An 18,594-nucleotide genomic window follows, 5' to 3' on the forward strand; every position below is an offset into this window, starting at 1 on the left:
ATTAAGCAATTTAAAGAAAATAATTATATAGAAAATTAACTTTATAATGGAGAAGGTTTCAAGTTCATGCAATATTGAGTTACATGCACCTGAAATTGTGTTCTTTGATTTAGAAACTAACGTGCCAAAGAAAATAGGACAACAATTCTGGGTCCTCGAATTCGGCGCAATTGTAGTTAGTGCTCACAAACTCAACGAAATCGAGAGCTACACAACATTGATAAGGCCAAAAGATTTATCTGTTGTGCCTGTGAAATCTAGCAGAATCGGTGGAATAACACGAGAAGCTGTGAAAATTGCACCATCTTTTGAAGATGTGGCAGAGAGGATATTCGGTATTTTGAATGGAAAGGTTTGGGCTGGTCATAACATTCAGAGATTTGATTGTGTTCGAATCAAAGAGGCTTTTGATGGTATCAATAGGGCTGCACCTGTGCCTGTTGGAATCATTGACTCTTTGGTGGTTCTTACTGAGAAATTTGGAAGAAGAGCTGGTAATATGAAGGTATGTGAAGAAGAACTTGCATGTGATCATGATTCATCACAATTTCAAGTTTTTAACAACTGTTATTTATATAAACAGATGGCAACTTTGGCTTCTTATTTTGGCTTAGGAGAACAAAAACACAGGTAAGCCCACGTTTAATTAAGTTGTTTATTCAAAATTTATGTTAAGATTACCGATACCGGATAATATATAGCCTGAATATATGTTAATAATTATGAGCAATCATCGCTTTACCAGTATGGCTACGTAGAGATTGAGTTAGACTGAACCACAATTTTTAATATAGTATCTGAGTTAGGTTTAAGATTCGCTGAAGCATTTGCTATTAGGTTTTTGCTATTGGCCCACATGATTATAATGCGCTTTGTAAATTTTTTGTGATTGATTTGAAGCAGGAGCCTAGATGATGTTAGGATGAACTTGGAGGTTGTCAAGCACTGTGCAACAGTGTTGTTTCTGGTATGAAAATAATTAATCTCCATGAATATTTCAATTCTACTAATTGCTAATTATCTTTGAAAATAAATTAAAGTTTCTTATATAATTGTTATGGTTTATTTGGTAATGTTAGGAATCTAGTCTACCAAATACATTGCATAATAATGATAAAAGCAAATGGTATGGGTCTTCTAGCATTGTGACAAGAAGCAAAACAAATGGAAAATCACCATGTAGAGAAGAGACAAGTAGAAAATCTCCTCCAACTTCATTTTCATATCCAAGGACAGTTCCCTATGCTAGGGGTAGTTTGGGAAAGGTAATTATTCATACATAAGCATAATGTTTTGTTTTTCATTCAAGTTTTGTTAATTAGGTGCTAATTATTAACTATGATAATGAAATTTAGGTGGCTGAAAGAATGAAGGGATTGTTGTGTAAAGCACAAGGACAACCACCGTTTCAACAACTATTAAAGCATTCTCATTCATTGCTTAGGTGATGGAAAATTTACCAAAATGGACACAGTTCTCAGAAGAGAAAGGTCTCATGTTTTGTTGAGATGGCAGGTTGAAAGAAAGATATGCTAGCCCAAATTCATTTGTATATTATGTATAGAATTCATTCATTATTCAAATTCTTCAATGAAGGAAGATAGTAACACAGGCATTTAATTTGTAAATGAAATTAAAATGAAGTGATCAAATTATTCTTATGACCATGAGTTAAATTTGAATTTCCATTCCTTTGAATCACATATATGTTACAACTTTTTCTATTGTCATGATACACGAACATATTATAATATAGATCAATATTGTTAAAATTAAAATAAAATATTAAAGCCAAAATATTTTCTAATTGGTGTTTTGAAGATGTAAAATTTTGGAGTATATCTTGTTAGAAAATTCGGAAAGATTAAAGGGATCCAGTCAAGCACTCTCGATTGTCTTAGAGTTCTGATGCAGGAACATAATTCAGCCTCAGCCTTATCGAGTTTGCGCAAGACCGGCGTAAACCCGAATGCAGCGAAGAGCGTCTGGAATTATTTAGAGGATTTTTTGGATTTTGTGTGTTTTATTCTGAATCCAGATTTATGCTTTTATAGGCCATGTTGATATTGTTTCACAAGGTAGCGACCCTTGGTGAAGCAATGTCCTTTTCCAATAATCATAATGGTTGGCCGGAGCGGCGCCGCCTCATTAACGCCGCGAATAACCCGATTGCTCCGATGCGACGTGCCTAAGTGCTCAAGTGCCGTCTACAAGACGCCACTAGCGTCCTACGCCCACGGACCCGGTCCCGGTCCCGGAGTCGGAGTCGGAGCCAGTCTCGCCGGTGGCGACACCGGCGAGTGGTTGTAAGGTTGGGACAAGTGGCATAATGCTTGGGACCACCATATGTGTTCATGTGGCACTTTATCCTCTTTTGTCCTTTTGTTGAGTTTATGATATTAACTCTTTATAAGGACTTACAAAGTGAGTAAATCTTCCAATGTGGGACTTTATCTCATGCATTTATTAGCATTAACTCACTTCCACCATTTATCATTTTGGAACACACTTGTATTTAATAAATTACAACAATCCTCCACTTGTTCTAATAATGACAAATCCAATTCCAGAATATAGAAAGCAAAAAGTGTTAATACAGTTAGGTATCTTTCGATTTGAACTTAACCTTAGTAAAGACAACGCAAAGCCTAATCGGAACGTTAGGTAGCTATGCTTTGAACCATTATCCCATGTGATCAGACCGGCGTTGCTATACACACACTTTTAGAGGTTCTTCGCCTACATATCTCGCCTAGCACTATTTATGGCCATGTGCTTTTCCTGTTTTCATGAATTTTCATGAGAGAAACTCCAACTCTCACCTTAAGACGGCACCATCTTGAAGTTCACATAGGTGAAGTTCAATTCGTATCTATTTCTTGAGATACGTATCCTCCTTGATATAGAACTTCATTAAGAGTTTCTTTGAAAACTCAACCCTCAGTTTGTAATCGTCAATATTATCGCGGAATGTTGCATAACCTTCCAAATCAACGACTTGTTGTTACCCATTGAATCTTAGGTTAAGATGTTTTAACTTCAGATTGGGTTGCTATCATTGTCGGAATCCTTATTCAAGGAGTTTTAATCCCATACCTTTCGAGGTAGTCTTTACTAAATCTTTGGCCAGTGGTTTAGTAAATGGATCAGCCAAATTAAAGCTTGTTTGTATATATGTTAGTGAAATGATCCCATCCTTTATCATTTTTATCACGAGAGAGTGTCTAAGACCTATGTGTCTAGACTTTCCATTGTACACTTCAGTGAACGCTCTAGCCAGGGTGGCTTGACTATCATAATATATCAATACTTTTGAAACATTGTCTTTAGCTAACGGAACCTCCAATAAGAGGTCCCTCAACCATTCTGCTTCTTGTCCAGCAGACGCAAGAGCCACAAACTCTGATTCCATGGTTGAGAGAGTAATGCATGTTTGTTTCTTGCTTTTCCAAGAAATCGCACCTCCAGCTAATGTGAATATCCACCCAGTTGTAGATTTATAATCTCCAACACTTGATATCCAACTTGCGTCGGTATATCCTTCTAGTACGGCAGGAAACTTACCATAATGAAGGCCAAGATTTTTGGTCTTTAACAAATATCCGAAAATCCTAGTTATGGCCTTCCAATGTTCATCATTTGGATTGCTAGTAAATCTACTCATCTTACTAACTGCAAAAGCTATGTCAGGTCTGGTGCATTGCATTAAGTACATTAGACATCCAATTGCACTTGCATATTCCAGTTGTGCCACGGTTCTCCCATTGTTCTTTTGAAGTTTGACACTAGGATCGAATGGAGTGTTTACTTCCTTAAAGTTTAGGTGTTTGAACTTTTCCAACATTTTCTTAATATAATGTGTTTGATTAAGTTCATAACCCCCACTATTTCGTTTTTCTTTGATCCCTAGTATATTGTCAACTAGTCCAAGATCTTTCATCTTGAATGTGGAAGTCAAAAATTTCTTTGTTTCTAATATTCCATTCATTTCATTGCTGATAATCAACATGTCATCAACATATAGACATAGAAATATCACAACACTTCCGCGCACCTTTGTGTACAAGCATTTGTCACAAGAGTTTGGAACAAACCCATTTGAAATTATGGCGGTGTCAAATTTTTGATGCCATTGTTTTGGTGCCTGTTTTAAACCGTATAAAGAATTAACAAGTTTGCATACCTTTTGTTCATTTCCAGGAAGCATGGAGCCTTCTGGTTGCTCCATGTAGATCTCCTCATCGAGATCTCCGTTTAGGAATGCTGTTTTAACATCCATTTGATGAACAATAAGGTTATTCAAGGAAACTAGTGCAAACAGGATTCTAATTGTCGTAGTTTTTGCTACCGGTGCATATGTGTCAAAATAATTGACACATTCCTTTTGTCTAAATCCTTTTGCTACTAGTCTAGCCTTGTAGGTGTTTAATGTACCGTTACTATGATACTTTTTTCTAAACACCCACTTGCATCCAATGGGTCTTGATTCCTTCGGAAGATCAACTAGTTCCCAAGTATGATTTGACATAATTGAATCCATTTCATCTTGGATAACATCTTTCCAAAAATAAGCGTCCCTAGAAGCCACTGCTTCCTTATATGTTTTAGGATCATCTTCTACTTGAAGAATAATAGGAATTTTATGAACATCATTCTTGCTATTTCCTTCAACTAAATAAAGAGAAATGAGTTGGGAATTGATTTCATCTGGTCCTAGATCCTTAGTTTTTCGTGCCCTTGTGCTTCTCCTTGGTTTTGATTGTGTTTCAACAATTCATGTCGAATCTTTGTCACGAGATTCTTCAATTGTGGGATTTTCAGGTCCCTTATCCTTTGTGATGAGATTTTCAAAGAATTCCACATCTCTGGATTCAACAATTACATTAGACTCTAGATTTAGAAGTCTGTATGCTTTGCTATTTGGTGCATATCCTATGAAGGCACATCTGATTCCTCGAGGACCCAATTTTGTCCTTTTGGGATCCATGTTCTTGTAATAAGCTACACACCCCCACACTCTGAAATAACCAATACTTGGTGGTCTTCCTTTCCATTTCTCATATGGATAAATACCAGTTGTTTTTAAAGGAATCCTGTTCATTATGTGACATGCGGACAATAGTGCTTCACCCCATAAATTAAATGGTAATTCTGAATGCATTAACATAGCATTTATCATCTCTTGATATGTTCTATTTTTTCTTTCGGCCATGCCATTTTGTTGTGGTGTGCGGGGCGCAGAACATTCGTGTATGATGCCATATTCTTCACAATATGCATCAAATTCTGCTGAGAAATATTCTCCGCCTCTATCGCTCCTAAGTACTTTTATAGTTGTACTTAACTGATTTTCTACTTCTGCTTTATATGTCTTAAAGGCATTAAAAGCATCATCTTTATGCTTTAAGAGATATACATGTGTGAACCTAGAGCAATCATCGATAAACGTTATAAAATAACGGTTTCCCCCACGGGTCAACATACCATTAAATTCACACAAACACTACGCCAAATAAGGGAAAAGAGGGCGCTTATTTTGGCCTATAACAGCGCTTTTAAGCGCCCTCTAAAGTGGCGCTGGCATAGGTAAAGATAGCGCTTTGTTTTCCTGGAGAAAGCGCTGTCTAAAGTGGCCCTTTAAGGGCCACATTATAGTGCGCTTTCAGAAAAAAACGCCCTCTGGAGTGGTCCATAAAGGGACACCTTAGAGGGTGCTTTCTGGAAAAAGCGCCCTCTAAAGTTGTCAATGTAAAGTGTTTAGAGGGCGCTTTCTGGAAAAAGCGCCATCTAAAGTTGTCAATGTAAAGTGTTTAGAGGGCGCTTTCTGGACAAAGCGCCCTCTAAAGTTGTCAATGTAAAATGTTTAGAGGGCGCTTCCTACAGAAAGCGCCCTCTAAAGTGTTAAGCGCCCTCTAAAGTTGTCAATGTAAAGTGTTTAGAGGGCGCTTTCTGGACAAAGCGCCCTCTAAAGTTGTCAATGTAAAATGTTTAGAGGGCGCTTCCTACAGAAAGCGCCCTCTAAAGTGTTAGTTATTTAAAAAAATTTGTTTGAAAAACAGTGGATATTTAATTGGTAACCTGTTCGCATGCTGCAAAAGTGTAAAATTCATATTGATTTCATCCTTTAATCCAATGTTATACACCATTAATCCATTGATATATACAACATGAATCCATTTATATACAACATTAATCCTCCATATATACAACATAATATATGATTCTTTGATCAACAATATACAACAACATATTCATGATTTAGTAAAAGTACAACAACAATATACAACATATATACAACAACAGCATACAACAACAACATTCCATACATATATGTACAACAATATACAACCTAGCTATATGATTCTTTGATCAACAATGAATTGACACAATTCATCCTTCATTTCATCCAAATGAGCTCTTGAGTAAGATTTGTATTCCTCAAAGTACTACAATTAAGAGAATAAAACATATTCATGATTTAGTAACAAATTAGATGAAATATCCGATAATATTAAAATAAACCCTAAGTTATTATTCCATACCATTTTTGGGATGTCTATACGATTCAACGCAATGATATCTCTCATAAATCTCAATACAAAAATCCGCAATCGACCGAATTATTTTGCTGAGGACACTACACAGAAAAACAAACAATATATATATAGTTAATTTCTTACAAACACTATTATAAGCAAAAAAACAAACACTATTATAAGCAAAAATAAGATACTTAATATATACCTGAACTCTGATCCAGGTAATGTCCTTCCTATTGCGATAATTCTTTTTCGATCTAAATTTTATTATTGTCCTAACAAAATAAAAACGTATATTGAGATCAATCTGACAGACATAATTAAATATACAAATACACACGAATATTTAGGGGAATTTCACTTACGCGTCAACCGTCTTCTTCATACTCGGATATTTACTCCAATCACCCGATAACGAATCGAGATAATACACTATTAGTCTCGAAAGATCCATAGCAACCAACACCCAGTGACCACTGTAAAATAAAACAAAAATTTAGATGAATGAAAATTTTCTACGTAAAAGATATACATAGATTAGAATGAAATTATTAGAAAGAAAATCTAACCCGTTGCCAGAATTAAACGGTAAAAAATACAAACTGGGTGTAGTATTATCGCCGGCCGCCATGAATCTATCGACTAGATCATTCTTTACGGATGTTGGATTTTTCGTTATTAACGTTGCGTTGATACGGGAAGCAGCAATAAAATTGAAACGGTTACACAATTCAGTTCCCCGCAGCAATGTTACATACATATACCTTAAATAGAAACATAATAAACATTAGACTACTCATTGAAATGTGTAAATAAATTGTTCAACTAAGTAAATTATAGACTGATCGGAGTACCATATGTATGTATGAATGACAGCGATGCCCAATTCGTCGTGTTCAAAAAGTTGTTGCATGTCCTCCTTTGCAATTATTTCGAAATGAGCAGCTCCGAAAACACCTTCATCAAAATATATACTACGAATGGCCCCGTGCATAATATCGGACTCATTCACCATTTTCTCAAGACGCATCATAATTTGAGATTTTGTCCCGGACGTCGTTGGAGGAATATCGTTACCAGCTTTTTTCAACTTTCGACCGGGAACCTAAAAATTCATATAAATTAAATCATGACTTTTTGTGATGCAACAGAATCGTTGCGTATATAATTCAATAGGTATATATATTTGTACCTCTTTTAGAGATGCAACCGACTCGATGCGTCTTGAAATCCCTTTACCAGCTTTATGCGTGGGTCTTGTAGGAGTCTAACATTACCATGTAATAAGGATTGATTAAATATCATAATTGTAGCTGAATTGAAATGTGAATACTAAAGATTCATAATCATTTAGAACATATATACCTCGGCATCTGGGAAAATTAGATCTGACGGTCATCCAACAAAGGATCCGACTGCTTCTCGCATCAACGTTGTCTCTGAAACAACGTCAGGTAATGGTAGAAGCGCGTCGGTATCTAATACAAGGTCAACCGAAACTTTCATATATCCCACCGGGAGGGGATTATGGTGAAGTAATTCACCCGAAGTGTTGTGCACTTTTCCCTTGCCAACCATGCGATAAGTTGGTGACGATAGATACAGCTGACAAGGTGAAATGCCCTAAACCAATAATAAATGTTATTTTAATTTCATAATAACATATATAATTACCTCGGGAAATTTCGGTTGACAATTGATACTAGCTCGGTCACTAGTATCTTTTGCCTCGGAGGCGCACCTTTCCTCTCTATACCTTGCATTCTCGTTTTGCAGTTGGAGTACTTGTGCCCTTAACTCCGCCAAGGTCTCCATCACCTCTTTGTTGGTAGGATTTTTTGTTTTTGGTTTTTTATAAAATGACGACGGAGTCACACCAAAACCCTTACCCCTCACACGACCGGAATACTCAGGAACATTTAGTACTCGACTAAGTACGCTCCTGCAATCCTGGACCTCGGTTGAAGGTAAGGTTTGGGATAAAGTCTCCTGAAATATTATTAGAGGAGATTAAAAATGAATTATATGTCTAACAAAATTTTCGATATAATTAAAGAAATAATGTTACATATACTTACACATTCGTCATAAACAGTTTGGACCGCTTCAACGACAGCCCCATCCTTCCCAACCCGAGCAGCCTTCCATAATACGTGCTCCGGAAGAGATGTTGCGTCACTTTTCTCCTCGGCTAGCTACACATTGAATTAGATTATAAGATCATCAATTATAACATATTGTGACAATGTATAAGCTCATAGCATTTGAATATACTCACAATTCTTTGTTGTAACCGTGCATATCCCGTACGCCCTTTTTTGTACGGATACGCGGGTTTTGATGCCCTTTTCCGATTTATGTCGCTTACTTCCTGGATAAAAAAGTTTAAGGCATATTAGAACCAAGTAACTTAACAATTGTATAATACCATAATTAATAGACATTACATGGAATTTTTCGTTTCTTCGTTTGGCGACAAAGTTATCCCATTCATCGGCTGAAATAATCTCGGCATACTTCATTGGCCGTTCTGCTTCAACAAATTTTCCTTCCTCATCCTTGAGAAATTTGTTGGACAAAAAGGATCGAAATCCTTGGAGTCTTTTTCCGGCCAATTGAATACAATATTTTTGCCGGCTTTCATCGATGTGAAAGGATCTCTAAAAAACATACACATGGAGTGTGTTATTATAAAGTAATATTATAACAATATATGGTCAACAAATAGTCAACAAAAAAAACATATAACAATATATGGTAAGTACCTGTATCTCCGACCATATTTTTTCTTTGCCAACCTTCAAGTCCGGACTTCTCCAATTATCACATGTAATCGGAATATGTTGTCGAACAAGGAAACCAATGTAACTTGCCAACATTGAACCGTTAGGCTCAATTAGTTGGTCTTCAGCACTCCAATGTACTTCAAATTTTACACCCTTGTCTCTTGCACGAATGATTGACTTCATAACAGTCAATCCTCGTTTGATTTCTTTTTCAACATTGTTACGTGATCCATTCGCGTCATGGGTATCGTCTTGGTTAGCCATTTTATCTGTAATATAGAAATGATTCAATAAGACCCAAGTAAGACAATGATTCAATACGTGAACACATTCATATACCTTCCATTTCTCTCATGTTACAACAATCTAAACTCTTTTTTTTATCATTATTGAATACAAACTCACACACACCTACTGCATGCAAAAGACCAATGCAAACTTATGGTGTTTGGAACATGAACAAACTTGCATCCATAATCATCAAACTTCCAAGCACAAGCTCAAACACACTTCAAATGATATCAGTTTTCAATCAGAAATAAAAAACTCAGTTTGCCCTAAACAACATTAATCAACATAATGCACAAAATGTAAAACTAAGTTTAGAAAATGCCCTAATCAAACACATGAAGAAAGTGAACGGTAACGATGGAGAAGAGAAATACCTTCAAGGTGACGGTAACGATGGATAAGAAAGTGAGCAGTGACGGTGGACGTGAACGTGAACGCAGCAGCAGAAAAAGGCGACGGCGACGATGACGGTGAGGGAGGGAGAACGAACGGAGGACGAGAGTAATCGCAGTAGAGAGAAAACCCAGTTACGTAAACGAAATAGCTTATAGAGAGGGAAAATAAAGAGACATGCAGTATATGTTATAATTTTAATGTTTACTAAAGGGGACCTTAGAGGGCGCTTTTGTAAAAAAAGCGCCCTTTAAAGGGGGCCTAAGAGGGCGCTTCTGAAAGCGCTCTCTAAGGCTTTCCAAAAGCGCCTTCTAAACTGGAAATGTACATGGACTTAGAGAGCGCTTTTTTAAAAACGCCCTCTAAGGGTAACCTTAGAGGGAGCTTTCACTAAAGCGCCCTCTATTGTTGTCCCTCCATTTCCTCATTATTTTTTTTTGGCTTCACTTTAGAGGGCGCTTTGTTACAAAAACGCCCTCTAAAGGGGGCCTAAGAGGGCGCTTCTAAAAGCGCTCTCTAAGGCTTTCCAAAAGCGCCTTATAAACTGGAAATGTACATGGACATAGAGAGCGCTTTTTTAAAAGCGCCCTCTAAGGTTACCCTTAGAGGGCGCTTTCAATAAAGCGTCCTCTATTGGTGTCCCTCCATTTCCTCATTATTTTTTCGCTTCACTTTAGAGTGCGCTTTGTTACAAAAGCGCCCTCTAAAGTGCGCTGTCTATTCCAATAGTATGCTCCTTATTTTTTCTCTTCACTTTAGAGTGCGCTTTTGTAATAAAGTGCCCTCTAAGGGGCGCTGTCTATTCCAGTTTTTGGCGTAGTGAAATCAGAGTGCACAAGATCTAGCACGTTTGTTTTTCTTTCAACACTTTTGAAAGGTTTCTTTATCATTTTTGATTTAACACATATTTCACATTTTCCGAAATCATGAATGTTGCATGATATCAAACTGGATTTAATTAGTCTATTCATAGTACTAATACCAATATGTGCCAATCTAGAGTGCCATAAAGAAGACGATTCAAGCATATAAGCAGAATTAGAAATTTCATTAATAATATTGTCGGTAGTACAAAGTTTGATCATTCCTTCAGCGGAATATCCTTTTCTACAAATATACCATTACGGGTCAATATTAATTTGCCCGATTCATATACAGATTTAATACCCGGTTTTCCCAATAAGTCCCCACTAACAAGGTTTCTATTCATATCAGGAACATGAAGCACATTAACAAGAGTGACTTTCTTTCCGGAAGTGAAGTTGAGTTCGACGAATCCTGTTCCAACGACTTTAGATCGCACTTCATTTCCCATTTGCACTTCTTGTCCATCATTGACTTCGGTATAGGTTTTGAATGTTGTTTTATCATAAGATACATGCACAGTTGCACATGTGTCATACCACCACCCTTGCACTTTGCCTTTGATTGCCATAATTTCGCTTACCGTAGCGATTATGTCGTCATTGGCATGAACAACATTGACCTCATTTTTGGACTTATTGTGCCTGCAATCTCGAGCATAATGTCCGGGTTTGCCACATACATAACAACCATTTTTAGTACCTTTTGGTCCGCCAGAATTTTTGAGCTTGTTGTGTTCTTTCCTTGGGCCGAGATGGTTTTTCATGCCATCATATTTTTCTTTCCTTTATCGGTAACAACATTTGCTTTAGCAAATCCAGCAGACTCAGTTTTTTCTCGATCCTTCGTTTCCTCCTCGATACGAAGGTGTTTCTGAAGTTTCTCCAAAGAAAAGTCCTCAGAACTATGCATCAATTTCTTTCTGTATCCTTTCCACGAAGGTGGCAATTTTGCTATTATTGCACCGACTTGGAATGCTTCAGGAATGTCAATTTTCACGGCTTTTATTTTATTCACGAGAACCTGTAACTCGTGTACTTGTGCAAGAATCGGCTTGGAATCCAACATCTTAAAATCAAAGTATTTAGATATTAAAAACTTTTTCGTACCTTCTTCTTCGGCCTTGAATTTGAATTCGAGTGCGTTCCAGATTTCCTTTGCAAATGCAGTATTGGTGTAGAGATCATAGAGATGATCAGATAATGTGTTCAAGATGTGTCCACGACAAAGCAGTTCATCTTCTTTTCGTTTCTTTCTCTCCTTTTTTACTTCATCAGTTTCATTTTCAGTTGGTTCTGGAATTGCCTCCAGATCAGGATCCAAGACATATTGAATTTTCAGGGCGGTCAGGAGAAATGTCATTTTGTCTTGTCAGCGGGTATAGTTTGTTCCATCGAAACGATCTAACTTAACAAGGTCCTGGTTCATCAGTTTGATGCTTGAAACAGAAGCGTCGGTGGCCATGATTTGAGATACTATAAGACTGTTAGAAAATTCGGAAAGATTAAAGGGATCCAAACTTGAATCGTGAACGCAACACTTTCCTTATAATATTTCAAGCACTCTCGATTGTCTTAGAGTTCTGATGCAGGAATACCCAGGATAATTCAGCCTTATCGAGTTTGTGCAAGACCGGCGAAAACCCGAATGCAACGAAGAGCATCTGGAATTATTTAGAGGATTTTTTGGATTTTGTGTGTTTTATTCTGAATCCAGATTTATGCTTTTATATGCCATGTTGATATTGTTTCACAAGGTAGCGACCCTTGGTGAAGCAATGTCCTTTTCCAATAATCATAATGGTTGGCCTGGAGCATGTTTCACCAACAGTTGCATGGTTTCGCCTTTGCAACATCTCATGAAGAGTTACAATCTCCGAATTCAAAATTCAAATCGTAGGCACTGACCAAAAGGGAACAACGATAATAGCCCGGCCGAAGGCCGACCTCCGATGCGACGTGCCTAAGTGCTCAAGTGCCGTCTACAAGATTAAAATTATATTTTAGGATGATTAAAATTTTCATAACCCTTTATTGCAGATTCAAAAGATTTTTCAAATTATTAACAGGTATTTGATCCAGTGGTGATTGACGCTGAATTTATTAGGCAGAATCACGGATCGATCCCCGCATATGTAATTTGAAAGTAAGTAAGATTACTTAATGTTAGAACTGATCTCCAAACCGGACTAATCAATCAAGCAAAATTCTTTTATATGTGCATACATTCATCACTTCATCGCTACATTTGCATTAATATGATTCATAATAAGAAAGTATCATGAACTCAAGGAGGAAACCTAGGGTTTTCATACATCATCTTGAGGTGTGCTCAACCAAGCACAAAACCCTAATCTCCTATGCCTTTTGCATTATTGATCTTGGCCATTTACATTTAGGGTTGATGATTCCATTTGGATCTTTTAATCAATGAGAGGTATATTCTTCATTCATGTGGTGATCATGTGGTTCATTACATTGGTGTGTGCTTGATTAAATATTGACTAGCTATTACATTGGCTTGATTGGTTGATTAATCATCCATTCATGATAGTGCATATCATAAGTTCATGTCATCAATTTGTTTCATCCACAAGTTGTCATAGGGCTTGCATTTCATTGGTTCAATCCATATTAGGACATGGCGTAGTTCATGAATACGAGGTGCATCTTTTAAAATTCAAGTTATGTGGTTGCTTAGCTCACAAGTTTGTCCAACATTTGGATCCATTTACACATTACATTTCAGTTTTAGATTCATCATAAACATTGTATATTGAATTGTATCATTTGCACTTAAGTTGACTTTTGGTCAAATATTGACTATTTGGTCAACTAGTTGATCAAAGTCAACAAACCAATTGGTAACATTTTCATACAAACATTTCATACACGACAAAACAAGTGCAAGTGATTTGAATATGGAATCATATCTTGAATTAATAATTATGATTAGAAGTTTTTCCATTTTCATTACATGTTAACATGTTCTTCATAAATAGGTTTTTCATTTACATTGGAACATCTTACATAACCACCACAAGTGTTCATTACATAAATATAGTTTTCATTTTCATTTACATGGTACAAGCATCGTACATGATCCTACCATAAATACATAGCATTACAAACTTTTAAGCAAGATTGAAAAAAGAGAGAGAGGCATGGCAACCCTTGTTTTTGTGCCTCCAATGCTCCACCTCCACTTGCTACACCTACATCATCATTAGTAAACCATAGCAATGTCCAATGAGCAGCAATACCTACAAACATCATCACCCACATCAGTTCCAAACAGTCCACTAACAAGTCCATACCATTTAGCCATACAAAATTGATTCAAACATTGGCATACCATAGCAAATTAACAAGCATCATGGCAAGCCATCATCACTTACCATCATATGAACATGCCATGATAGCAATACAGTTATCTCAGTCCATCATCAAGAAATCATTCATCATTATCACAAATAGACAAGGCATAACAGTGAAGACATTAACCCTGAGTAGCCTCACAACAACTCAAAAGCTAGCAAGGCAAGGTCAAGTTCAAGGCATGTGCATTCAATAACAAGGAAATGTTCATGCAATATCATAACAATCATAAGAGTTAACAACAAGGCAATGCAAAATAATTCAAACATTAAGTCGTATATATCAACAATACCACAAGAAGTTTACAACAACAGGACACTAGGTTCATTATGTTTGCCATCAAAGCATCAATTCACACAGCAACAATATACATCAAAGCATCATGATTCAAATCTAACAATGCACTTCATATACATGTAGTGCAATTCAGTTCAAGTCATCAAATGCAGTTTAAACGCAAATTTAAACCAGTTCCAAACCACATAAATGAACCAAGTCAAAAAAACCGGTTTACTAACTTAACTAACTCATCAAATCTAATCCAAACTAACAGATTTTTCAGCAGCATTTTCATTTCGAGTTAATTCACAAGTAAATCAGAAGTTAATTTCCAGCTCATCATTCAATCCAAATCTAACTAACTCAGATTCTCCAATTCATTCCTAACCTACCCCTGATCAATTTCTATAAAACCTTGGATTCATTCATCACTCAATCATTTTGATTCATTCCCCAAAATTCATTCAACTCAGAATCATTCCCTCATCAGGAGACACTGGCAGAACCTCACCTTCACGATACGCTCCTTCCATTGCTGTGAGAGCTTCAACATTTGAAGCTCTACACAATGGAGCTTTGAACCTCCATTCAAACTCTCAACTCTCAATCTCACACTCACGCGTCGAATCAGCAAGAATTCAACATAAGCAATTCTCAGAAGAAGAAGAAGAGAAGAAGAGAAGCACCGTGCAAGAAGAAATATAGGAGAATCTAAGCTCACATGAGATTTGATCTTCATCGTCATCTTCGCCTTGGTTCTATGACATTAAGAGATATCTGGAAAGACAAGAGAATCCCAAGAAAGCATCCATCACTGATAAGAAGGCTTTGAGAATATTTTTTGCTAAGTTCTTCCTGAATGAGGATGTGTTATACAAGAGGAATTATGATTATGTGTTTCTCAGATGCGTGGATAGACACGAAGCAAGCACAATCATAAGGTCCATCCATGAGGGTTGTGAAGGTGTACATTCTAAGGGGTCTGCCATGGCCAAGAAGATCCTTCAGGCTGGTTATTATTGGACAACCATGGAGGTCGACTGTTACAACTTTGTCAAGAGACGTCACAAATGTCAGATATTTGGTGACAAGATTCATGTTCCTCCGACTCCATTGAATGTATTGACTTCATCTTGACCTTTCTCTATGTGGGGTGTCGCGACTGGAAAAATGACAGAGTCGCCACCATCCTTTATTTGTTCCTAAGGAACCGGGAAACAATGATAAAACGTATAAACTAAGGGTGAGATGCTAGGTTTGGGAGTCGGTTAAGTAAGGGGAAAGTGTTAGGCACCCCTTACTTCCATTGTACTCAATGGGATCCTCCTCTAATTTTAGGGTTAGTGGGTGCTTGAGATGTTTGCTTGATTATTGATTAATTATTAATTATTTATCGTATTTACAGAAAATATTTTATTTAAATAGATGGGTGGCCCAAAAATATTTTTTATAATCGTACTCGCTAGAGTTTACAACTCTATGCCTACGTACCTTCGCATTAGGCGAGGGATCAGAGTATCGTAGTTCTTCTTAAAAACAGTGATTGATTGATTGTTATCCTTTAAAAATTCTCATGCATCGGGGGCGGAGAAATGATTTTAGAAAATGCCTCAATACACTAGGGTAGAGGTCTTACGGTTTGAAGTGAATTTGAATTGATTTTATCCATTTAATTATTTGCAAAAATATAATTATTAATTTATTTAAGAAAATAAATTAAAAGGGTAATTATATAAACACAAGTATTATATCCCTTATCCCTAATTTTTTTATCCCAAAAATTATTACATAATTATCTTCATTATTGATTAAAAAAATATAATACTTAATTTATTTATGAAAATAAATATTATATATTTATATGACATATCCCTTATCCTGATGTCTATTCCCGATTTATTCCTTGATTTATCTCTTAAAATCCCTTAATTTTATCCCATAGTACCCATAAAATTATCCCATATTATTCATAAAATTATCCCATAGTTCCAACTTAATTAACCTTAATTAATTAATATTCACTAATTAATTGTATTTTTGTCTTTTGGCATTTTTAGCATTAAATATATAAAAGAAAATATTTTTGTTTTTTATTATCTATAATTAACATCATAATGTAAATAAATGTATCATGTTTTGTATTTTTAATTTATATTAATAATAAATTAACTAAAAAAAATAAGAAGAAAATCCTAATTAAAAAAAAATGAGAAGTACTCAGGAGCCTTAGTTAATTAACCAATTGAATCTAATGAAACCTAATTCCTTCTTCATTTTTGTGATTTTTTTATTGTTTTTATGTATTTTTTGTATTTAAGTTTCATGTCTAAATATTCTAATAAATAGTTCTCATAACCTAATAACATATCTTTGTTTTTTTAAGAAATATTTTTAGTACTTTTTGATTGACATAAAAATAAAAATGGCATTTTGTTATAAAGTAAATAACCTAAATTAAATTTAATAATTGAACCTAATAAATTAAATTGATTAAATAAAATAAAAATGAAGTTTATTGTTTATTTTCCTAATATTAATCAAATAAAAAAATATAAAAATAAAAAGGATATTAAGAGATAAGTGGAGTGATGTCGTCTAAAACACTTTGTTGAGTCAAGCCTAATTCAGATTAACCTCAATCTTAACTAAATAAATTAAATAATAATTAAAATAAATAAATAAATAAATGAAAGTCATCAATAGTTAAATAAATAAATATAGACATTAACATAGCATGTAATATGATATATTCAGGATTTCAATGCTTGTCATCTTAGTAGTTTGAATATATTCTGAAACATTACAAATATAATAAGATATGAATTTTAGAAAATACTCATTCAATAGGTGCTGCTTTTCTTCTTCGTTTTCTGAATTTGACTTTTATTTACTGTGAATTGTTGTTATGGTATGTTAAGTTTTTTGTTACAAAGGTTTGATGGTTTATGGATTTGTGATGGTCTTTGTGTTGATGTGATGAATATTTGTGGTATGTTAATTGGGTTTGAATTTGTATGGATGTGAGGTGAAGGTTCATGGTATATGTTTTTGGTGTGGTAATGTTGGTGTGAGAAAAGATGGTGTTTGATAAAGGAGAGTTTTGGGTTGACAGAGCTTATGAAAGGGTTGGATTTTGAAAATTTTAAGTTATGGTAGAGATTGTGGTATATGGAAGTTCTTGGTTTATTGAGGTTAATATTGGATGTTATTATTGCTGAAAATTTATTTACAGGTTTCGGTTATTGGTGAAGGATATTACATGGTAAGAGAATAAAACGTGGAGAGAAAAAAAAGTTGGAAATTTTGAGGTAAGGATTTCTAGTGTATTAGTGTATGAACGGTATATTCTAATGTGTGGGTACGTGAATGAGGTCACAATGTGTAGCATGTATAAGGTGTTCTAGTATCCCCCTTTAGTGTATTGGAAGTCCCCATTTTATAATAAAGCAATTGGATCTATAATTAAATTGAAATTAAGACAAATTATTGCAAAAAAAAAGGGAAAGAAAAAATCTGCTATTCCAATTATTCGATATGAAATTCCACTAAAAAAATATAATTTAAATACTTAATGAATTATTTAACTTTATTGATTAATCATAATCAAATTCTAACTAATAATAATAAACCTCTAAATATTTTTCTAGTTAATCATTTTTTTTTCTAAAGTAAGGATTATATGCTATCCTAATTAATTGAAACTATATATTAAACATAAATTAAAAGGAAAAGAGGAATGGTCAAAATTTGGGGTACGACACGGGGCATTAACATGGTTGTCATGATTGAACCAAAAGCTTCTAACGGTCATCTTTTCATCCTAGTTGTCATTGACTACTTCACAAAGTGGGTTGAAGCTGCTTCCTATTCGTATGCTACAAGATAAGTGGTTACCCGATTCATAAAGAAAGAAATAATATGTCGTTATGATGTTCCTAGCAAGATTATTACTGACAATGCAAGTAACCTCAACAACAAAATGATGAGTGAGTTGTGCAAAGAATTCAAGATCGAGCATCACAACTCTTCACCATATCGGCCCAAGATGAATGGTGTCATTGAAGC

The 18,594-nt window shown here is 35.3% G+C and overlaps 2 protein-coding genes across 2 annotated transcripts; one reads left to right on the top strand and one right to left on the bottom strand.

Moving 5' to 3' along the window:
* Positions 1 to 1,657, top strand: LOC127101547 (protein NEN4). The gene is made up of 5 exons (XM_051038991.1): positions 1 to 505; positions 584 to 630; positions 904 to 967; positions 1,080 to 1,265; positions 1,356 to 1,657. Exons 1-5 carry the CDS (start codon positions 47 to 49, stop codon positions 1,446 to 1,448), a joined length of 849 nt encoding a protein of 282 aa, XP_050894948.1. The 5' UTR covers positions 1 to 46; the 3' UTR covers positions 1,449 to 1,657.
* A 9,978-nt stretch (positions 1,658 to 11,635) lies between these two features.
* On the bottom strand, positions 11,636 to 12,235 carry LOC127102214 (uncharacterized). The gene has a single exon (XM_051039616.1). It carries the CDS (start codon positions 12,233 to 12,235, stop codon positions 11,636 to 11,638), a length of 600 nt encoding a protein of 199 aa, XP_050895573.1.
* Between the last annotated feature and the right edge of the window lie 6,359 nt (positions 12,236 to 18,594).

This window comes from Lathyrus oleraceus, chromosome 7 (assembly GCF_024323335.1).
Source record: "Lathyrus oleraceus cultivar Zhongwan6 chromosome 7, CAAS_Psat_ZW6_1.0, whole genome shotgun sequence".
NCBI lineage: Eukaryota > Viridiplantae > Streptophyta > Magnoliopsida > Fabales > Fabaceae > Lathyrus > Lathyrus oleraceus.

Excerpts from the sequence above, each read along its gene's own strand:
- LOC127101547 (XM_051038991.1), top strand. The coding sequence starts at position 47 with ATGGAGAAGGTTTCAAGTTCATGCAATATTGAGTTACATGCACCTGAA. Across the intron at positions 506-583 it reads GAAGAGCTGGTAATATGAAG|ATGGCAACTTTGGCTTCTTA; the intron begins GTATGTGAAGAA and ends TTATATAAACAG. Across the intron at positions 1,266-1,355 it reads CTAGGGGTAGTTTGGGAAAG|GTGGCTGAAAGAATGAAGGG; the intron begins GTAATTATTCAT and ends AATGAAATTTAG.
- LOC127102214 (XM_051039616.1), bottom strand. The coding sequence starts at position 12,235 with ATGACATTTCTCCTGACCGCCCTGAAAATTCAATATGTCTTGGATCCT.